Raw genomic sequence first — 22,141 nt, forward strand, 5'->3', positions numbered from 1 at the left:
CCAGATGGGACATGGGTAGAATGACAATATAATTCTTATCCAAGCTGGGATGTTTTTGAGAATGAAAGGGGTTCTGTTAATAATTTTACCAGGATAACAGGAATTATCAGGAATGTCCTGTGCAAATTAGGATATATGGCTATACTGGCTCAGTGGTTCTTAACTCAGAGGGACTTTGTCCCTCTAGGGAATATTTAGTAATACCTGGAGATGTTTTTGGTTGTCATAACTGGAGCAGGGAGGATTGTTTTATGTATTTGTTGGGTAAAGATCAGCAATGCTGCTAAATATCCTATAATGAGACAGCCTCCATATCAGGCTTACTTGGCTTTTAAAATTTAATTAGTTTACCCAGTGTTTATTTAGCCTCCTTCTCATGCCAGGTACTGTGCTAGGTTCTGGGTATATATTCATGAGCAAAACAGTCATGGTCACTGAACTAATGGAACTTGTAGTTGGGGATACCAAGATTAAATACATAATTGCACAAATAAATATATCATTCCAACAGTGAGAAATAGTATGGTGAAATAGTATCTCATGCTTTGGAAACAGATAACAGGGGACTTGACCTAGAATATGAAGTCATGAGAAATTTTTCTGAGATTTGCATTGAGATCTGAAGACTGAGTGTACCTAAACTGGAAAAGGTCCTTTTTAACGAGGAGGTGAGGAAGAGCATACCAGGTGCCAAAGGAACACGGAGGATGACCATTTTAAAAAATGGGAAGAAGGGCGGGACGCAGTGGCTCAAGCCTGTAATCCCAGCACTTTGGGAGGCTGAGGCGAGAGGATTGCCTGAGTCCAGGGGTTTGAGACCAGACTGGGCAACTTGGTGAGGCCTTGTCTCTATAATAAGTCAAAAAATTAACCGGGTGTGATAGCACTCGCCTGTGGTTCCAGCTACTTGGAAGGCTGAGGTGGAAGGATCAACTGAGCCCAGCAGGTTGAGACTGCTGTGGCCGTGAGGGTGCCGCTAACTCCTGCCTGGGTGACAGAGTGAGACTGCAACTCAAAAAAAAAAATAGGTGAGACAAGCCAGGGGTCTAATCACAACTGTTTGAAGGATTTTGATTTTGAACTAGAAAACCACTGGAGGTTTTTAATCAAGGACGTGTGGGATTAGATTTGCATTTTCAAGAAGGTCTCATTTCTAAAATATTATCATATTGTGTTCCTTGCTTAAAGAGAGTGAGTGCTCACAGCATTTAAGATATGTCCTAGTCTGGTCCATTGGCATTAGCCAAATTTTTACTTCATGTATCCTTCTCAAATACCCACTCTCACTCTGTATATTCTCTTCACATACCCACCATATATACTCCTCAAATACCGACTCTCATTCTATATATATTCTCCTCACAAACCTACCATATATTCTCCTCACCTACCCACTCTCACTCCACATATTCTCCTCAAATACCCCCATTTATTCTAATATATCCATACTCACTTCATATCTCTTCACATACCCACCATAAATTCTCATATACCCACTCTCACTTCACATATTCTCAAATATACACTCTTGCTCCGTTTCGTCTCCTAACACACCCACCATATAAACTCCTCACATACCCACCATATATTTCCCTCACATACCCGCTCTCACTCCATATGTTCTCCTTTCATACCGTATATACTCCTTACATACCCACCATATATATTCCTCACATAACCACTCTCACTCCGTATATTCTCCTCACATACTCACTCTCACTCCATATAGTCTCCTTACATACTGTATATACTCCTCACATACTTACCATACATACCCACTTATCCTCACATACCCACTCTCCTTCTGTATATTCTCCTAGTACACCCATTCTCACCCATGATTCTTCTTGCATATGAAGCATAAGAATATTCTCCTCATATTCCCACCATACATTTTCCTTACATACTCACCATATATTCTCACATACCCACTCTCACTCCATATATCCTCCTCACATACCCACTCTTACTTCATATATCCTCATCAAATATCCACTCTCACGCCATATATTCTCCTCACGTACCCACTCTCACCCTGTATATTCTTCTTACATACCCATCATGTATCCTCACATACCTACTCTCACTCCATGTATCCTCACATACCTACTCTCACTCCATGTATTCTCCTCACATATTCACACTTACTTCATGTATTCTCCTCAAATATCCACTCTCACGCCATATATTCTCCTCACATACCCACTCTTACTCCATATATTCTCCTCACATACCTACTCTTACTCTTCTCATATACACACTCTCACTCTCTATATTCTCCTCACATGCCCACCATATATTCTCCTCACATACCCACCCTCACTCCATATATTCTCCTCACATACCTATGCCTAGTTCATATATTCTCCTCACATACCCACTCTCACTTCATATATTCTCCTTACATATATTCTCCACTATTTCCATTCTCACTGTATATATTCTCCTCACATACTTACCATGCTTTTAGAAATCTGCCTTGATTTTTCTCAGAAATGCCTGTATATCAACATTTTACTGGCTTAAAAGTAGTGGCCATTACTTTTTACCACTGACATTCTTTTGTGCAGTGGGATGTTAATCTAAATTGTAAGAAATATATTTTCCCCCATGAGGCATATTAAAAACTATTTTAAACGCTTTTATACTGTTGGTGGGTTAAAAAAGAAAACTGTTTTAATTTGGAAAGAAAAATAGGGTGGTTAAGAAAAATTTGCATTTTTCCTGAATTTACTCTTTTTCAAAAAGAAGGTTTCTTACCGGTGATTTAGCCATATTGCACTTGCAATGGCATACAACGCGTACCTCTAAATCTCCACTCCTGTTGCTTTTCCACCTGAAATACCTTTCTTCATTCCATCTCTTTTTGGCTACATTTTCTTATTTTTCAAATCCTCCATTAAGATTTTCTTGGTTTTACAAGATGCACATTGTATAATGTTCTTTTCTATGTCATGATTGAACTTTGTTCATCCATGATACTACTTTTAACACACAGTGTCTCGCATTAGCTAGAGCAGGATATAGGTATCTGTCTTCCTTAGTGAGTCGTACATTATGACATGATGATATGTAATACGCTATTACTCTAAAAATATTTTCCAACACAACATCATGCAGCTTCACAGTGAATGCTTATTGAATGAGTGAATGGGAGGGACATGAGCAATACTTCCAAATACCATCTAGAGATTGAGGTGGACTGAGGAAATGTATTTTCTCTTCCATTGGATCTTCGTGGAGAACACTTTGCTGAAATACCTTCTTCCTTCTCTTATCCAGTTCCTGCTTATGTCATTTCTTCTAGGAAGCATTCTCGCCCCCAATCTCTGGTTTTGATGCTCTTCCTCTTTGTTTCTATAGTTCCCCTTGCTTATGTGTCTGTGTGACTCACTGTAAGTTTGAGGGAAATGACCAGTGAAACATGCCTGTCTTTAGCCTCTAGAATTGTGCCTGAACATAGTAGGTATTAAATAAATATTTTTCAATAATGAAAGAGGTTATAGTTTAGTCAAATCCTTATAAACATACTTTGCTTCTAAAATGCAAAATAGACATGTCTGAAAGTTATATCATTTTTTTTCCTTTGGTTAGCAATTTACTTGTTTAGTCTGTGAACATAATTAGTCAGATTTAGTAGTTTTATGTTGACTTTCTAATATGTCTAATAAGTGTTAGTTTAAAAAAAACAGGCTAACCTCTGAGTTCTTGATGCTTAGACATTTCTTTATTACAAAAGGTATTTTGTTCTGTCTCCCTACTATAACCTGTGTAATTTCTGCAATTTGCTGTGACAACTTCTTTTTTGCCGAGTTCTTACTTCTTTGATATATTTGGAAGCTGACCTTGGCTCCCTTATTTTACTTGTCCTTTTCTTGGGCATTCTAATGACTGTGTCGCTCCCATTAAATAATCTAGCTCTTGATTATTGAGGCTAATGGTTGATAGCAATAATAACTGAAAGCCACTTACATAAACCTCAAATTGCACCCCTTAAAAAATAGTTTTAAATATTCTATTCTTGAGAAGTTGGCATAAAATGGTGAGCAAAACATATATCACTATGAACCAGGAAACTTAGATTCTAAGGCTGATTCTTCCTGGCTCCCAGGTTTTTGTATTTAGAAATGGCTATTGATATGAAGTGTTACCTGAGAACTGTATAGGAAAGAACCAGCAAGGTATAGTTATTTATAAAAACTGCAAAAGTAACTTCTCAGTACATAATTGCTAAAAATATGCAGGTAATTTGCTAAACGCCTGTCTTATTTCCAGTAAAGGGTTAATACATTGGAAAACTTTTGGCCTGGATCATGTCTTCTTTTATGCATCAGGCAAGGACTCCAATATCTACATTTCTTTATGGCATGATTCATTGCCTTGAACTTCCACTTTAGAAAAATGAACTTTTGGCTGTACATGATAGCTCATGCCTATAATCCCAGCATTTTGGGAGACTGAGGTGGAAGCATTGCATGAGGCTAGAAATTTGAGGCCAGCCTGGGCAACATAGCAAGACTCTCTCTACAAAAAAAAAAAAAAAAAAAAAAAAAAATGCTGGGCATGCTGGTGTTATACTTCTAGCTATTTGGGAGCCTAAAGCCAGAGGATTGCTTGAACCCAGGAGTTCAAGGTTACAGTGAGTTATTGTGCCACTACTCTCCAGCTTAGGCAACAGAGTGAGACCCTGGCAGTCATGGGACACTGCCAGGAATAGTGGAGCACATAACATCAATAAGGGTACCTGATCCCAAACCAGATGAAGTGAGGATCAGTGGGAGACCCAAACTTCACCTGTATGACAGCCACTTACGTACCTAATCCTGAATTGTACCCTATATCTTAAAATAACATAACATAACATAACATAAAATAGTTCACACCTTTATTTGGCCTCAAATAAAAACCAAACCAAAACAAAACAAGACTAACTAAAAAAATAGAAAAATAAACCTTTTTCTCAGGAGAGAATATATTTGTAAACTAGCTTTCTTGGCATTTATACATTCAAGGCTCAGTGCCAGATTAGAACTACCATCTGCATAGTCTTTTGGTATTAACATATTATTTGATGATAAGAAGAAATAAGAAAGGAATATTAGATAGCAGTAAATTAAGTTTGGTTTTTTTTTATATTGATTTCAAGGGTTCCTTTGAACTATTATGAACAATTAAAGAGATCTACACTTACTTGTTAGTCTATAGTTATTGATTGGTATGTGAAATGTTGTAGTGTTTTTGTATTTGCTCATAAATATTATAGATACAGATACATTTTATCTTTAAAGAAAATTTCATGTGGATAAAGCCATTGTGTCTGACATTGACAGTTACAAGTTCAACCTCACATAATCCTTCTCCTTGGGGAGTTTATAGTTTGCTCAAAAGTGACAAATGTGTAAAAATATAAGCAACAACATTTTATAGATGCTTTTATAGAAACATTATTTTGTGGATATAGTGAGGTTAGAAAGTTAGAGATGGTCTATTTTTGCCTTTGAATGGGATAGTTTTTAAAAGAGGAGTGGGCATTTGCTGGGGTGATTGTGTCAATTAACTTTACTGTGTAACAAATCATCTCAAAACTTAGTAGCTTACAACAATTATTTATTTAGGTCATGATTCTGTGTGTTGTTAATTTTGGGCTGGACTTAGATGATTTTTCTGCTTTTGGTTCATGTATTGGTTTTCTGGGGTTGCTGTAACAAATTATAACAAACTTGGTGGCTTAAAACAACAGAAATTTATTCTCTTATAGAGGATAGAAGTCTAAAATCAAGGTGTCAACAGGGCTTGTTCCCCTGGGAACCTCTCAGAGAGAGTCTGTTTCATGCCTCTCTCCTAGCTTCTGGGAGCTGCTGGCAGCCCTTGGTATTCCTTGACTTGGAGACTCATCACTCCAACAAGTGCTTCGGTTTTCACATGGTTTTCCCTTTTGAGTTTCCTTTCTGTCATCTCCTTTTCTGTCTCTCAGAAGGATACACATCACTGGATTTACAGTTTACTTTAATCTAGGATGATCTCATAATTCTCTTAGCCAAAGCAGGATACAAATTCAGTCCAGATTCAAGGGATGGAGAAATAGACTTCAACCCTTGATGAAAGAAGCTGTAAAGTCTCATTGCAAGGTCAGTAACTACCTTGAAGGAGAAAATTTTGGTTATATTTGCAGTCTGCCACACTAACAAGGAGAAATGGGGAGGGTGGAGGAGAAGGTTAAATGGGGTAGAAGAGAACATCCCTGGCATAAACGTAGAGCTAAAACGTTAGGCAGGACCAGGTCATGTTAGGGTAGATTTTATACATCATCTCTACAGGTAGTAGATTGGTAGCATCATTTTATATATACGTGTGTGTATATATACATGTCAAAACATACACACGGATTTGTGATTTTATTTTTCTCTTTTTTAATCCCCTCAATTTTTTTAATTATGGAAAATTTCAAATGCATACAAAGTAAATGAATGGTACAGTGAACTCTCATGTATACAACACTTAGGTTCCTAATTATCAATGTTCTGATGTGCTTGCTTTTTCTATACTTCTGCTTACCTTATTTTTTCACTGCTTTTGGTAAGGTAAAATTGACATATATTAGACTGGGCATAGTATCTCATGCCTTTAATCCCAGAATTTTGGGAAACTGAGGCGGGAGAATCACCAGTTTGGGCAACATAAGGAGAACTTGTGTCTATAAAAAAAATATAAAAATTAGCTAAATGCAGTGGCATATACCCTATAGTCACAGCTACTTGGGAGACTGAGGCAGGAGTTCGTCTGAACCCAGGAGGTCGAGGTTATGGTGAGCTGGAATTATGCCACTGCATATAAGTGAGACCCTGTCTTAAAAATGTGTGTGTGTGTGTGTGTGTGTGTGTGTGTGTGTGTGTGTGTGTGTGTATTTTTACACCGAAAAATAAAAACCTGGCTGTGCAGTTTTGACAAATAAATATATCCATGTCCTCACACCTCTCTCAACTTTACATCACCTAGAAAATTTCTTTGAGTCCTTTCTCAGTTAATAATCCTGCCTCCCTTGTTCCCAGGTAACCACTGTTCACACTTTTTTCACCGTAGGTTTATGTTGTCTATCCTACAACTTTATATAAATGGAATCATACATTAGGGATGTTTTTATCTTTGTCTTATTTTGTTCAGCATACTTTTTCATACCATACATTCATCTACATTTTTGTATGTAACAGTGACTACTTATTTTTTACTGCTGAGTCATGTTCTATCCAATGAATATACCACATTTTAAAAATCTGTCTTCCAGTATAAATATTTTTCTCCATGTGTTTCATTTATCTTGGGTATAACTAGGAGTAGATTTGCTGGGTCAAAGGGTTGTTGTATATTTATTCTTTAAAAAAATTACCAAACTTTTTGCAAAGCAGTTATACCATTTTTCATTCTCACCAGTGATATATGAACATTCTTGTTGCTCCACATCCTCTCCAACATTTAGTGTTGTCAATCTTTTAAATTTAAATATTCTAATTATTTGTGGTGGTAGCTAATTGTGATTTTAATTCACATTTTTCTGACAACTAATGATGTTATACTTTTTTTATACTTTTAAAAAATATTTTATGAAATGTGTATTCACTTCTTTTGACCAGTTAACTTTAAAAAATTTTTTGATATAATTCTTTATATACAAAAGACACAAGTCCTTTGTCAGAAATTTGTTTTGTAAATATTTGTCTTCCAGTCTTTGACTTGTCTATTTGTTTATTTATCAGTCAGCTCAGGGACAGAGGGATGGAAGGAGAGAAAGAGACACAAGCGCGTGCACACACACACACACACACACGCGCGTGCGCGGGTCGTGCGTGCGCGGGTCGGGGAGACAGAGAGAGAGAAGGAGAGGGAGAGGGAGAGGGAGAGGGAGAGAGAGAACCCATTCATTTTTAAACTGTCTTTTGATGAACAAAAGTTCCAAAACTTGAAGTGGTCTGATTTGTCATTTGTAAGGTTTTTGCTCCCTGTATCTGGGGGAATCTGTCTGTTACAAGTCATTAAGATATTGTCTTCTGTTTTCTTCAAAATCCTTATATGTTTAGCTGTTTAGCCATTACATTTAGATCTGTGATCTACCTCAGTATAATTTTTTTTATATACTGTGAGGTGATTTTTTTTCCATATTGAGATCCAGTTGTTCCACACTGTTTGTTGAAAAGACTTTCCTTTCCCCTTTGAATTGCTTTGGCATCTTTGTTGAAAATCAATTGACCATATGAGTGTGCGTTTGTTTTTTGGAGTCTCTATTCTGTTCCATTGATCTATTTATTCTCATGCCAATACCACACTGTCTTGATTACAGTAGACTTATAGTGTGTTTTGAGGTCAGTTATAAAACCTCTTCATCCCTCTTACTCATTTTTCAAGATGGTTTTTCTGTTCTTTGCTTTTTTCATTTTCATTGAATTGTGGAAATCAACTGGCAGGTTAAAAAAAAATGCCTGCTGGAACTTTCATTTAAATTGTCTTTTATTTATTGATCACTTTGGTGAGAACCAACTTATTTTTTCTTTCCTTTTTTTTTTTTTTTTTAAAAAAAATAGTACTTTATCTTTAAGAATGCAACTTTTTTTTTTTTTTTTTTTGAGTTGGAGTCTCACTCTGTTGTTCAAACTGGAGTGTAGTGGCATGCTCACGGCCACCCCATCTTCGACCTGCCTGGGCTCAGGTGTTCTTCCACCTCAGCCTTCCAAGTAGCTGGAACTACAGGTACACACTACCATGCCCAGCTAATTTTTTGATTTATTGTAGAGATGAGGTCTCGCCACGTTGCCCAGACTGTTTTTGAATCTGTGGGCTCAGGCAGTCCCCTGACCTTGGCCTCCCAACTTTTTAAAGTAAATTTCTGTTCATGTCACTCACCAGCTCAAAAGCCTTTACTGGTTGTACAAGTACATAGAGTAGAGTTTAAAATTTTAGGCTTTATTCTCAATCAGCCATTTTTCCTTTTTCTTTTTTAATCTCCTACATGTTACTTCCAGGTTGCTGTTCTTTCTCATACATAATCTACTCCATGTTATACTTGCCAAGGCGAATGTTTTAGTCTTTTATGGGATTGTGGTCTTTTTGTTTGTTTGTGTGTTTTAGAGACAGGATCTCTCTCTGTTGCCCAGGTTGGAGATCAGTGGCATCACCATAGCTCACCACAGCCTTGAACTTCTGGGCTCAAACAGTCCTCCTGTCTCAGCATCTTGAGTAGCCAGATTTACATGTGCATGCCACTACACCTGGCTAATTTTTCAAATTTTTTTTTAGAAAGAGGGTCTTGCTATGTTGCCCTGGCTTGTCTCGAACTTCTGGGCTCAAGCAATTCTCCTGGCTTGGCCTCTCAAGTGCTGGGATTACAAACGTGGGCCACCATACCTGGCTGTTTTTGAACTGTTTTCTGAATTAATTTATTTGTGTATTTTCTGTAGAACTTCAGATGGTATCTCGCATAAAACAGGTGTTTGGAAATATTTGATAAATGAGTGAATAAATGATAAATAAATGAAATATAGTAGAGAAATGAGGAGTGAAGAATAAATAAAAAAGGAGGGTAGAACAAAATTGTGAACAGTACCCTTGTTCTTTTTGTCTTCTATTTAAGTGTTAGTTTAGTAAAGGCACTGACAAATCCAAAGCTGATTTGACCATAAGAACAATGATTATAATTTGAGATATTTCCAATGTGAAAATTATTTCTCCTTTATTTCAGGCATATTTGTGTTCATAAGAACTAAACAGAATGTCACATCCTGGTTAGATTCTGTAGATATTTATTAATCTACTTTATAACCTAGATAATTATAGCAATTGGTAGCTCTCATCAAAAGAGATTCTAAAATTTTTATTTCTTTAAAAAAAATCTTATTTTAAAGATGTGGGGTACAATTCAGGGTTTGGTATATAAGTGGTCATTGTACAGTTAAAGTTTGGGCCTCACTTTGGTCCCCACTTCACCTGGTTTGAGATCAGGTACCCTTATTGATGAAGTGTCCCCCTCCTCCCTCCCATGGCAGTTTCCCACTACTGCCAATCCCTTTCTTATAGTACTATGATAATTGTTCAGGGTTCACTTATGAGTGAGAACATGTGGTACTCAGTTCTTTGTTTGGTACCTGTTGACGATAACAACTTCTAAATGGCTATAAAATATGCATTTACCACTGAATTCCAAATAGTTATGTTAGCTAATTTCATTTCAATATGAGGAAGCAATCACAGTTATTCTGTATTTTAGCTTTGCAGATTAAGGGCAAATATCACTACCTTAACATGTATAGAATTGGTGCCTCCTTTTCCTTTTCTTTTTTACTTTATATTTGATTCTTGAATACTTAAGCATTGTGTTTCGAAAAACAATGGGGAAAAAAACTTCTGCAATCTATTTAAAATGTTCAGTTAAACATAAAATCTTTCTGTTCTGTAGCATTTTATATTTGTTGAACACATAGTCAACAAATGTTATATGAAGTGTCATTTGCTGCCTTCTGAGGGTAGCTATGTGGTAGTGGAGAGTTTCAGATCTGAAGCCAGAAAGTCTGGCTCATATCTACAATTCTTGTTTATTATCTCCTGGCAACCATAATCTCTTACTTTTTCTGCTTTGGGCTTGTCTCTCTCTCTCTCTCTCCTTGGCAAATTGAATGCAATACCTTTTTCTCAAAGGGTTATTAGGGAGATTGAATTTAATAATGTGATTGTACCTCCTAAAGATATTGTGGATCTGTCTTCTCTCTGTTTCTGTTTTTCTTGTCTGGGCTATCATCTTTCCTTGCCTGGGTTTGCTGTGTTAACCTCACCCAAAGTAGTCTCTTCACATTGAAATCAGAAGAGATCTTTGTCAAAGGTGAATATGGTTGTCTCAACCCTCACTCCCAAGCTTATAACCTTTACATGCTTTCCTACTGCGTGAGTCTAAAAAGCCTTTGTGATTTACCCTTTGTAGTTTCTTTTTTTATTTTTTATTTTAAAGATGTGTGGTCTAATTCAGAATTAGATATACAAGTGGTCATTGAACTGGTAAAGTTTGGGCCTCACCTTGGTTCCCACTTTGACTGGTTTGAGATCAGGAACCTTATTGATGAAGTGTGACTCCCTCTCCCTCCCCTGGCAGTTTCCCACTACTGCCATTCCCTTTCTTATATAGTATTATGATAATTGTTCAGGGTCCGCTTATGAGTAGAACACATACTCAATTCTTTGTTTCTGTGATAGATCACTGAGTATTATAGACTCTAAATCCATCCAAGTTGCTACAAAGTTCGTAATTTTGTCCTTCTTTATGACTGTGTAATATTCCATCATGTATGTGTACAATGAAAAAGATACCTGCATATGCATGTTTATTGCAGCATTATTCACAATAGCAAAAACATGGAACCTTTGTAGTTTCTTGGCTTGTCTTAACCTAATCTCCCTCTGAACTTTCTTTGTTCTAGCCACTCTGGGCTTTTTTATTTCACTTGAATGTTTCATATATCTTCTTGTTTTGAGTCTTTATGCTTATTGGTTCTTCTTTTTGAATAAGCTTTTTACAACACTTGTTCCTTATTATCCCACTGCCGCCAAACTCCCCATTTATCTTTTATATTTTGGCTTAAATTTTACTTCCTCAGATAATGAGGTCTCTTGCAACCATTGTTCCTACAATAAGGGATGACCTTATTCCCACCACCTAGTTCAAGTTCCTTTGAGATCTATGTCTATATGTTTATATCTAGTCTGTCCACTTCTTTTTTTCAGCACTTACCAAATGTTATTAAAGTTATTTAGTATCTCTTTCTATAATTTTGGGCAAGGACTATTTTCAGTTATTAATATATGAATCTGTTTTGTTCAATTATATAAATCTCCAACACTCAGCACAATACCTGGTATACTGAAGGCATTTAATAAATATTGAATGAAGTCTTAGAAGGGGTAGCTGCTCTGACCAAAAGCTTATTGTTGAGAGACAAGCATATAGAGTGGTACTGAATTGGGAGGATACCTTCTTGGCCAGCTAGGTTAGTGGAATCAACTGTGTTTATCAAAGTGACACATATCATAACCATTTTGTATTTAAATAAATCAGCCTGGGTTTAGTAGGTATTTCATAAATGTTCATTGACTTTAAGTCAAGCTGTGGTCTCCCTTTAATCAAAATTATAGCTAACTGGAGACCATCTCATATGCCTGGCATTTTTGAAATTGTGCTGTTAAAAAAAGAATAATACCAGTGCACTTTAATTATTTATTTTGTTTTTTAAATTTTTTTATTCTTCTTTTTTGAGACAGAGTTTCACTCAGTCTGTTGCCCAGGTGGAGTGCAGTGGTACAATTATGCCTCACCACAGCCTCCAACTCCTGGGCTCAAGCAATCCTCCTGCCTCAGCCTTCTGTGTAGTTGGGACTACAGCATACCACCAAGCCTGGCTCCATTTTGTTCTTTTTAAAGTAACATATAAGGCCTGGGAAAAATTGAGACTGAACTCTCTCTTTCTCATTCATTCAATCAACAAAGCTGTATTGAGTTTCTACTAGGTGCCAGACAATATTCAAGCTATCAAAAAAGTGAATAAAGCAACATTCCTTGCCTTGTAGGGCTTACATTCTAGTGGGAAGAGAATGAAAACAAATAATAAACAAGCAAATAATGTGCTAATAGTATATCAGAATAGTGCTATGGAAAAATATAAAGTATAGGGGAAGGATAAGGAGTGTAGGGGGTGGAGGTGGTGTGGGAATGGTTGGCTTTTTAGATAGTGTGGTCAGATAAGTCTTTACTGAGCAGATTGCATTTAAGCAATGACCTAAAGGAAGAGAAGGAGCTATCCATGTGGGTATCTGGAAAAATAATGTGAGTTCCAGGCAGATAAAAGGGCAAATATAAATGCCTTGAGACAGGCGTGTGCTAGAGTAGTCCTAAGAATCTGAGGTAAAAGACTATAAAAAATCATTTTTTCAGAAACCAGCCCCTTGTAGACATATTAGTGGCCCAGTTATTCATGATTAATAGGCAGCATGTGACATATATGACTGACTGTGGGCTCAATAATATCTGAACTGGTCTATACTCTATTAATGTGATGAGTTTACTGATTACATACTTAAATGCACCATGAACATTTCTAAACACTTTCAATATGTTTTATATCACAGCATCGTGTTAGAGTATTTAACTAACTAACATATGGCTGTGCTGGAGAATAGGGAATTAAACAGGGAACACTAGGACATGGAACTGAGGTGGAGGACATAGTATGTGGGGCCTTGAAGATTCTAGTAATCACTTGAGCTTTTAATATGAGTGCCAGGGGAGGCTGCTTGAAGGTTGTATGCTACACAAACATTCTTACTGCTGTGTTGGGATGTCACTGTAGAAGCACAGGGATAGAGACTGGTTAATAGCAGTTAGTTATCCAGGTGATATGAAAGTGTGTTTTTTTGGGCATTCAGTAGTGGACTTGGTGAGAAATGATTGGATTCTGGACATATTTTAAAAATAGGGCTGGCAGTATTTGTTGATGGAATGTACATGGGTGCAAGAGGAAAAAAGGGAAGGGGAGTTAAGGATGACTCTGAGGTTCTTTTTGCTTAAGTAGCTTAGAGAATAGAGTTACCAACAACAGAAATATGAAAGATGTAAGAGTAGAAAGTTTGGGTTGAACAGGTAGGGCCAAATTCAGGAACTTAGTTATAACCATATTGAGTATTAGATGTCTGTTGGCCTTCCATGTGGAGATATCAAGTAGGTTGCTGGATGTACACGTCTGGATTTTGGAAGAGAGGTGTGGCTGGAGAAATAAAGGTGGGAGCCAGCATAAAGAAGGTATTTGAAGTGTCAAGACTGATTGAGTTCACCCAGGTTAGAGTCCACTACCTTCAGTCTGTTCATTCTTTTTCATCTTTGAGGATCTGCTTGTAGATCAAAGTCCAGTGTCTGTATCCTCTGCCCTATGAAGTCTTGTTCTACTCTCTCATGATGCAGGGTCACTGTACTCCCTTCCTACTGTGCTATATTTGCCATATTGGATTGCAGTTGCTTTTTTTTTAAAATGTTTTTCCCTTTCCAATTAGACCAAAGTTTTTTATAGGACAAGCACCATGTCTTATTTGCCTTTGTAGTTTCTGTTATATTAGATGCTCAATAAAAATGTCTTAACTGAATGATGATGGACTGATTCAAAATAAGTTCAGGTGTCCATGTCCAGTACTTTGTAACTGAGAAAAAGCTGTATGCACCAAGTATGCCTGACTGTACTTGAAGGGTATTGCCTTTCTATCATGGCCTCCTTACTGAGATAGAGTAAAAGTTGGGTGCAATAAATAATATTTATGTTTTTAAGATTTCTTTGGTATCTATATATATTAATAAAAGCCAGACTTTGACAATATGATAACTTGAAATGTTTCTGTTTTGCATACCATGAAACTGGAAAAAAGACCATTAGATATAATGCATGTTATTTTTATTTGTTTTTAAAACTATTATTTCTTTGTTTTATTGTATTAGCAAATGAAATAAACTGTCCACTTTCTATTGTGAGTTATCCTTCAGTTACTTTGATGTTGCATATTTTATAGATTAGCCTGGTCAGAAAAATAACCAGATAAATGTTCTGAATTCCAAAGATGTTTAATCTGATTTAAATTCAGTCTCTGGGGATCGGAAATAGAATATATTTTTCCTTAAAAAAGAAGTTTACTTATCATATTTTGTGTCTGTAAAGCATAATGAAAATAACTAATAATTTTGCTAGCTAGAGATAATCACCATTCTATTAGTACTTAGGTGTGTTTTTCTAATCTGTTTTATACATATATTTTTATAAACTTAGAATAAAATATACATACAGCATTATATTTTGCTTTTACTTGTAATATATCTTTTTTACTATTTTTCTGATAGATATTTTATGAGACATGATTTTTAGTGTCTTAAAAATATTCTGTGATACATATACTGTGACTTTAAAATATTTCCCTTTTATCATTTGGGTTATTTCTAAATTTAAAAATAGTCATGAAAGGAGATTACTGTGTAAAAGGCAATGAGCCTTTTTAAGGCTTTTGATAAATATTTCTCAAGTGTTCGCTAAAAGGATTTTAACAAATTTACATTTCTATCAAAAATTTATGAGAATTTCTATTTCCATGTAGTTCTCTAATAAGTTATTAAATATAATTTTTTGCTAGTTTTCAGTGGTAATCAAATATAGCTTTAAAAAATAGTTTAAAATATACATTTCCTTGATTTTGGAATTTTTCTATTAATTGTATTATTTTTGTGTGTGATTTGTCTGTATATATCCTTTGACTTTTTTCTGATGGAATATAATCTTATTTTTATTGATTTGTAAAAGTTATTTTCATATCAGGTCAACATATAAAATCATTTTTGAAGGTCAAAAACAGTTGACTATCACCAAATTCATATGGTTCAACTTAAAATTTTGTATTTTACGTTGGTTGCCAATGTTTTCCCAGTTAGTCTTTTGTTCTTACTATGTTGTATTCTTAAGCCTATAACAAGTTTAAAATTTTTCTGTGGTTTAATTTAGAGGTCTTTTCCTTTGTAGTGTTCTCAGTTGCTTTCTTGCAGCAAAAGTTCTTCCCATACCAAAGGAAGATAAATATTTTTGTAGTTTCATATTTTAAAATTTAACTTTCAAAGTCCATCTGGAACTTTATTTTAATGTATTATTAAGGCAGGGATCTGTTTACTGAGTGATGAAACAATTACTTACAGATTCTTAAACACAACTCTGTTGTTTAATTTCATGCCTCATTGCTGAAATCACAAAATAATTATGTGTTCTAGGAATATAACATCACTGAACTTGATTCTTCATAAGGTTCACTATTCTGGTTCTTTGAGTTAGTGGATGTGCTTCAAAAACCATTAATAATGCAGACTTTAATTTTGTCAGTGTTAACTCTGATGTTAAGATGGACAAAATAGGGAACATGATGCTAGATTTAATTGATGGTCCCTTTTAGCATAAAATTCCATCATTCACAGAACCTTATTTAATAACCCATGTAGACAATATTATTACATAAAATATTTATTCAGTAGAAATAATTTTTTAAAAATCTTGATGTGTTTTTTCTCTTCATACTTAAATTGGGCTTAACTTTAGGAGCAATATAAATATTTTCGAAGTTATTCTTTGCATGATGAGTCAAAGTCTTTGTTCATCATAGGTGTTTTAGACAGAAACTCCCCTGATTTATTCTGAAGTTTTTAGAGCTTATTGTCGTATACCTGTCGAATAAAAAATGTAATAAAATGAATTAATCTATGGTGTACATTTCTGTGATTTGATTAAATTATATGCAATGGCTCTGATGCCATTGATTTTTAAAAAACTAAATTGCTTAAGTTCCGTAATTATTTTAGCTATGCAGACCTTCTGGTGATATTTATTAAGTTCTTTCAGTGAGGGAAGACAGCGTGGCTCCTCCCTTTTACATTGAATTCCTCAAATACCAGTAAAAAGGGTTTTTGGAGAGTCTGAAGAAATACATGAATTTCCTATTATCCAAACTCTTCCTATCTGAATTCAGAAACTTAATAGGTTCAGATGATTTTTTAGATCAATTTCTTATATCTAAATTGTTGCTATTTGCTGTGTAAAATAATGGAGCAAAACTGATTTAGTAATAAACCATCCAACTCAAAGATCAAATACATTTAGATAGGGAGGGCTACTTGTATTGGGTCATGCTAGCTTGCCTATATTATGAACTACTGTAAGGATGAATTGGTAATGCCCATTTGAATTCAAAGAACTGATGATGTCCACATTCTTTGAGAAGTTAGCCAGAAATCCTCCCTTTAGCGTCCTAGGGTTTCCTGAGGACTTACGGGGTTCCTAGACCTTTGTGGGGCTAGTTAGAATGGGGAACAGACTACAATCACAGCTTCGAGGGAGCAACTGTTTGCCCTCTTGAAATGGGCTTGTTAAGAGCTAAGAAGTTAGGCTTTCCTTGGTCACTAGCTGGCTTCAGTTGCCTATAAGGAAAGGTTCAAGACTAAAGGTCCACACTTTATTTTAGGAAAATACCTTCATTTTGGGGGTATTTATTTTCTGAGGTAAATGGCAGAACCGACAAAACTTAAAGACTTTTGGGCATTATCTAGTCTTAACTTCACATTTTGGTGATAAAGAACCTTTAGGAAGACTTCATCAAGTTGACTCAGCTTCACAGGGACAGAATCAGAACTAGAACTCAAGTCTCCTATCTCCTAGTCTTGTTCTTTAGCTGTTGAATCAGTGGTATCAGTCTATTTTTGTATTTACCTGATGTCACATCACAAGGTTATGTGGCACTGGTTGTACCTGAGCCAGCCCTGGAGAAGGTGTGTATAGGAATGTTGTGTTTAAGGGAGGTGGTGAAGTGGATACTGGTGGCCACCTTTTGAGAAGGACTGAGCAATAGTTGTATCTATTATCAATCTACTTGAGTTTTAAGATTAATGAGATGACTACTTGCCATGACCTTGAGTTGGGCAGTTTAAAAATTTTTATTCACTCTGAATAAGCCTAGATTCTTATATGCCTTATCTGCTGAATACCTTATCTCCTTTTTTTTCTTCAAATGAACAGAAACTTTTAAAAAGTCTTTTTTCTCTCACATATTTTTCCATTATTTTTGATTAATATCTAACTATGAGAACAGGGTTGGATTTTTTTAAAATTAAAGATTACTACAGAAAGCATAACAAACAAAAATTAGACATAATCTGTTATATATCACCTCAAAATAATTTACGGCAATGTTGAATTTTTTTCTTCTGGGAAATTTAGGGAGGAAACAAATACAATATTCATTTCAGCTGCTTTTTATGGTATGCTCAGAAAAACACATTTTTGTTTTTTAAAAAGGCATACTAAAATTATTTATAATTTATATATTACGGCTAGTTTCTAGAGTAAAACAGACATAAGGGAACCTAAACCAGAAGGAAGAGTGAAAGAATGGGGGAGGAAAAGAGATAATCAAGATGAGAAGAGTGATAGAAAAAAAGTGAGCTACTAAGTGAGGCAATAGGCTGCTTCTATCTAAGAGTGAGGAGAACAAACCAGTGGCCACTTGAATAAGAGAGTGTGTGAGGGAAGCCATGATGGGTAGACCTGGGGAAAGAGGGCAACATGAATTCCAAAGGTAGAGAGAAGGAAAAGGATGGGAAGAGAGCAGGGGCACTTTTTTGGCAAGGACTCCTGTGGCTTCCCCTAGTAACCACCTTCATTATTCTGTCCTTTGGATAGTCCTGTGCCTCGTCACTGGTCTCTAGACAGCCAGCAGCCCAGCTCCTTGTCTTGATCCTTTGTACCTCTACAAGTGTTGCTCACATGTTTATTATGAATCCACCAAGTGGTAGCTGGTGTGAGGGTTAAAAACAGTACTTGAAAAGCTCTGAGAGCAGTATTGGCCATGTAGTTAGGCCCCCAGAAGTGATAGCCATTATAATAATTGTTTTTGCCCCCTCTGTAATGAATCTTAACTTTGGGAGTACTTCTATAAATATAAATTATATTTTAAACATTTGAGTTGGGCTTTGAAGTAAAACTATAGAAATAGATATGTAGTCATTTACTTGATAGTATGTTAAAGCTGAATTGAGTAAAAATGTAGTTGGTCAATCATTTTCTCTTTCTTATTGTAGTGATTTAAAGGGAGTGATAATCACTCTGAGTGATGATGGTCACTTGCAGTGTTCATACCTGGGGACAGATCCTTCTCTGTTCCAAGCTCCAAAAGTGGAATCTAGAGAACTAAACTATGATGAACTTGATATAGAATTGAAAGAACTTCAGAAAGTCATTAAAGATGTTAACAAGTCACAAGGTATGTCATTTGAAGCTTTTATGTTATTTAATTTTAGTAGTCATAGTAAAATCCACATTATCTTGTGTATGAATAATGTTTTGTATGCATTAGTTAATTTTCTCTTCCAGACTTAGTCATATTTGTAAAAACATACTCTGTCTCACATGAGGTCTTTGTGTTTACTTTGTATGTGACAGCTTCTGAAAATATGTTCTATTTGTGATAACGCTTTTGTTAACGTTTTTCAGAGACAGAGACAGCACTATCTAGTTTTTTTTTTTTTTTAACTCTAAGAAAGAAAGAAATACTTCTTTGAGTAGTGATTTTAGGCCTTGAAAAGAACATTAAAGTTTAGAGTTGTCATTTATTTTTTTATTTTTTATATTTTTTGAGTTGGAGTCTCACTCTGTCACTCAGACTGGAGTGCAGTGGCAGCTCCTGGCCACTACAGCCTCGACCTGCTGGGCTCTGGTGATTCTTCCACCTCAGCTTTCCAAGTAGTTGGAACTACAGGCCCGCGCTACCACGCCCGGCTAATTTTTTATTTATTGTAGAGATGAAATCTTGCCAAGTTGCCCAGGCGGGTCTCGAATGCGCGGGCTCAGGCAATCCACTCACCTCGGCCTCTCAAAGCACTGGGATTACAGGCTGAGCCACCGAGCCCGGCGGAGTTGTCATTTATTAACTTGCAATATTTCTGAAAACTTTAGTTGTATCTTTTAAGAGAAACCAGAGCAGCACACAAGTTACCATTTTGTTACCAAAAATGTAGTCATTTGGAATTTAGTGATATAATTTTTTTGTAGTTAATTAGGTGTTCAAATGGTGTGTAGCTTGTGGTATGCTGATTTTTAATGACTCAGAGTTTGATGATATTTTCAGTTCCTGAGTTTTGAATAGCTCAATATTGTCTTTATTTGGGACTCACAAGGGTATAATTTTATTGTAAATTAAAAGAAGAAACAAAACACCAATCTTGCAGTTTGAGTTGGACATGTGAAAAGCATTACTTTAAGTTCCCTTTTCAGGGTCAGGTAAAACTATTTTTTTAATGAGAAAAAATACGGACTACTTTTACAGAAAAGAAATGTTACAACAAGTAGGAATAATAAAAGAAGCAAAGCATCAAAAGCCAACCAAAACAAGAGAGCCCATCTTAATACTGATTCAATCACTTTATTAGATTTATGTATTTTTGAGTCTGTGTTACCGGGATTGTATCCCTCTGGTTCTGAGGAATTGAGATAATTATTTTAAAAATATGAATATTAAAATAGTTATTATGCTTTGGCTTCACACGTTCTTATAGAAAGTTTTGAAAGTAAACCAGTGAAACTAGGGTCTTTTAAGTACCTCTAGTTACTTAAAAGCCTCTTTGTTGTCAGTACCCCCATGTCAAATAGAGAATGGTTAAAATTGGATGTGTCACAGTGTGATAAATTTTTTTTTCAATTTTTGACACTGGCATTCTTGAGATTAATAGAATTGTCAGTCTCATTTTGTCATTAAAAATATAATTGGATATATATATAAAAATTGGGGAAGAGCGAAATATATATGAAACATAAAGTTTCTAGAGTTTATTAGATAATCTGGCTTTTACTCCAAATTTTGTGTCTTAAAAGTTTGCCTTTTCCATGAGCAATATGCTAATGATATTTTGATTAATATTAATTATGTATGAAATTTCTAAGAAAATCCTTTACAGCTAAAAGTTATTTCTTGGTGACTGTAGTGAGAAGGTTAGGCTGTTTTACTTGTTACCTTGATCCTTCTAGGTATCTTGGAATAATTGCCAATTAAGCTAAGGATGTATCCACAGACGTAGGTGCACAGTTCATTATTAACATAACCTCAGATTTTAGTTAATGTTTGAAGTTTCTTGCCCCTTCTTTGTCACCATCATTTTTTTTTCCTGAGAAAGAAAAAAAGGGATGTTTTAAAAATATTGTATTAATAGATGTGGAAAAAAATGTAGTATCCTGTATAGGACTGTGGTATGTTTGTTTATTAAAATACCTATAATTATATAAAAGCACCAAATTATTTCATTAAAGAACATTATGAGAAGTTAAAACTCTTAACTTTTTGATGACCTCATTATTCATCTAAATACCACTTATTTTAGTACAGTGACTTTAACTTGCAAAAAAGTTCACAGTCTTGTGGGTACTTAAAGCTTTTAAAATTTTTTTCAAAGTAGGAGTTGCAGCAAAATTTAAAGCCAATATAAGGAGTACATTTTGTTGTACACATGGAGTATATTATCTACTGTAATAAAAGTGTTTTTGAAGCAGATTTTATGTGTGTAAGTTATATGAGGAATGTATACTGTAAGCATGAAATCATAGTAATAATTTCTGTATGGCTCATGGATTCTGAAGCTTTTCATACTCAACTCATTAATGTGACTCTGCTTAGCATTTTTGTTACCAGTGGTCAGCAACATCTACTGGTAAGAACTTTCAAAAACAGAGTTTTCTTATGATTTAGACAGTTAATCGTGTTCTTACCTGGAGTGGGTATGAAAGACTGGATACCACATTGAGGTAAGTGCCCACACAGTTGTGCTTTCAGGAAGGGACAGAGAGCAGTAAGACAAGGGGACATAAATGAAAGTCTGTACTCCATTTGAATTATGTCTGGAATAACTAACTTGACGGTACCACTGAATTCTAGAAATACTTGTTTTTGGTGACCTTGTTTATATATGGCTATGTCTGACTGCATGTAACAGAATACTACCCAAATAAGGTGGCTTAAACGAGGTAGAGGTTTATATCTTTCTCTTGCAAAAGAAGTCCAGTGATGGGCAGTCAAGTGTTGGCTTGGCCATTGCACAGTCTTCAGGGACTCTGATTCCTTCTATCCCAGGGTCATCTATTGGTCCAACATGGCTTTTGGAACTTCTGCCCTCACATCTGCAGCTGAGTCAGCCCCCTTAAGGAGCTTTCCTGGAAGCCACACCCTGAATAGCTCCTACTTACGTCTCACTAGCCATCCAAGATGCAAAACAGGCTGGGAGACTAAGTGTTTTAGCTGAGTACTTTGCTGCTCAGAATGAAACTGGGCTTTAAATAAAGAATTGAAGAATGTTTATGGGTGGGCATTGAGCAACCTTTTGTACTCTCACTAAGTAATGAAAATTCTCATTCTAAATCTTGCAGTATGGTTGGAATGCCTGATGGCAATTGTAGCCATTTCTTATTTTTGTGAGACAGCTGATTGATGTGGCATCATCCATGTGCTTTCCCTATTTTCAGTCAGCCATTCTCAGTGTGTGGGGTTGTTTCTTCTCAGGGTCACA

At 35.6% G+C, this 22,141-nt stretch overlaps 1 protein-coding gene across 15 annotated transcripts in view; it reads left to right on the plus strand.

Annotated features, from left to right (window-relative positions):
- BBS9 (Bardet-Biedl syndrome 9) overlaps positions 1 to 22,141 on the plus strand; it is a 468,999-nt gene that overhangs the window by 184,303 nt on the left and 262,555 nt on the right. For all 15 annotated transcript variants that reach the window (XR_002481520.1, XM_021709169.1, XM_021709171.1 and 12 more), the window contains one exon: positions 18,671 to 18,852. Coding sequence is in view for 14 of the 15 variants with exons in the window: in XM_021709169.1 (XP_021564844.1) it covers positions 18,671 to 18,852 (182 nt within the window). In the remaining variant the exon portion in view is untranslated. The remainder of the gene's footprint in view (positions 1 to 18,670; positions 18,853 to 22,141) is intronic.

This window comes from Carlito syrichta, unplaced genomic scaffold (assembly GCF_000164805.1).
Source record: "Carlito syrichta isolate Samal-C Ts95f unplaced genomic scaffold, Tarsius_syrichta-2.0.1 Scaffold169078, whole genome shotgun sequence".
NCBI lineage: Eukaryota > Metazoa > Chordata > Mammalia > Primates > Tarsiidae > Carlito > Carlito syrichta.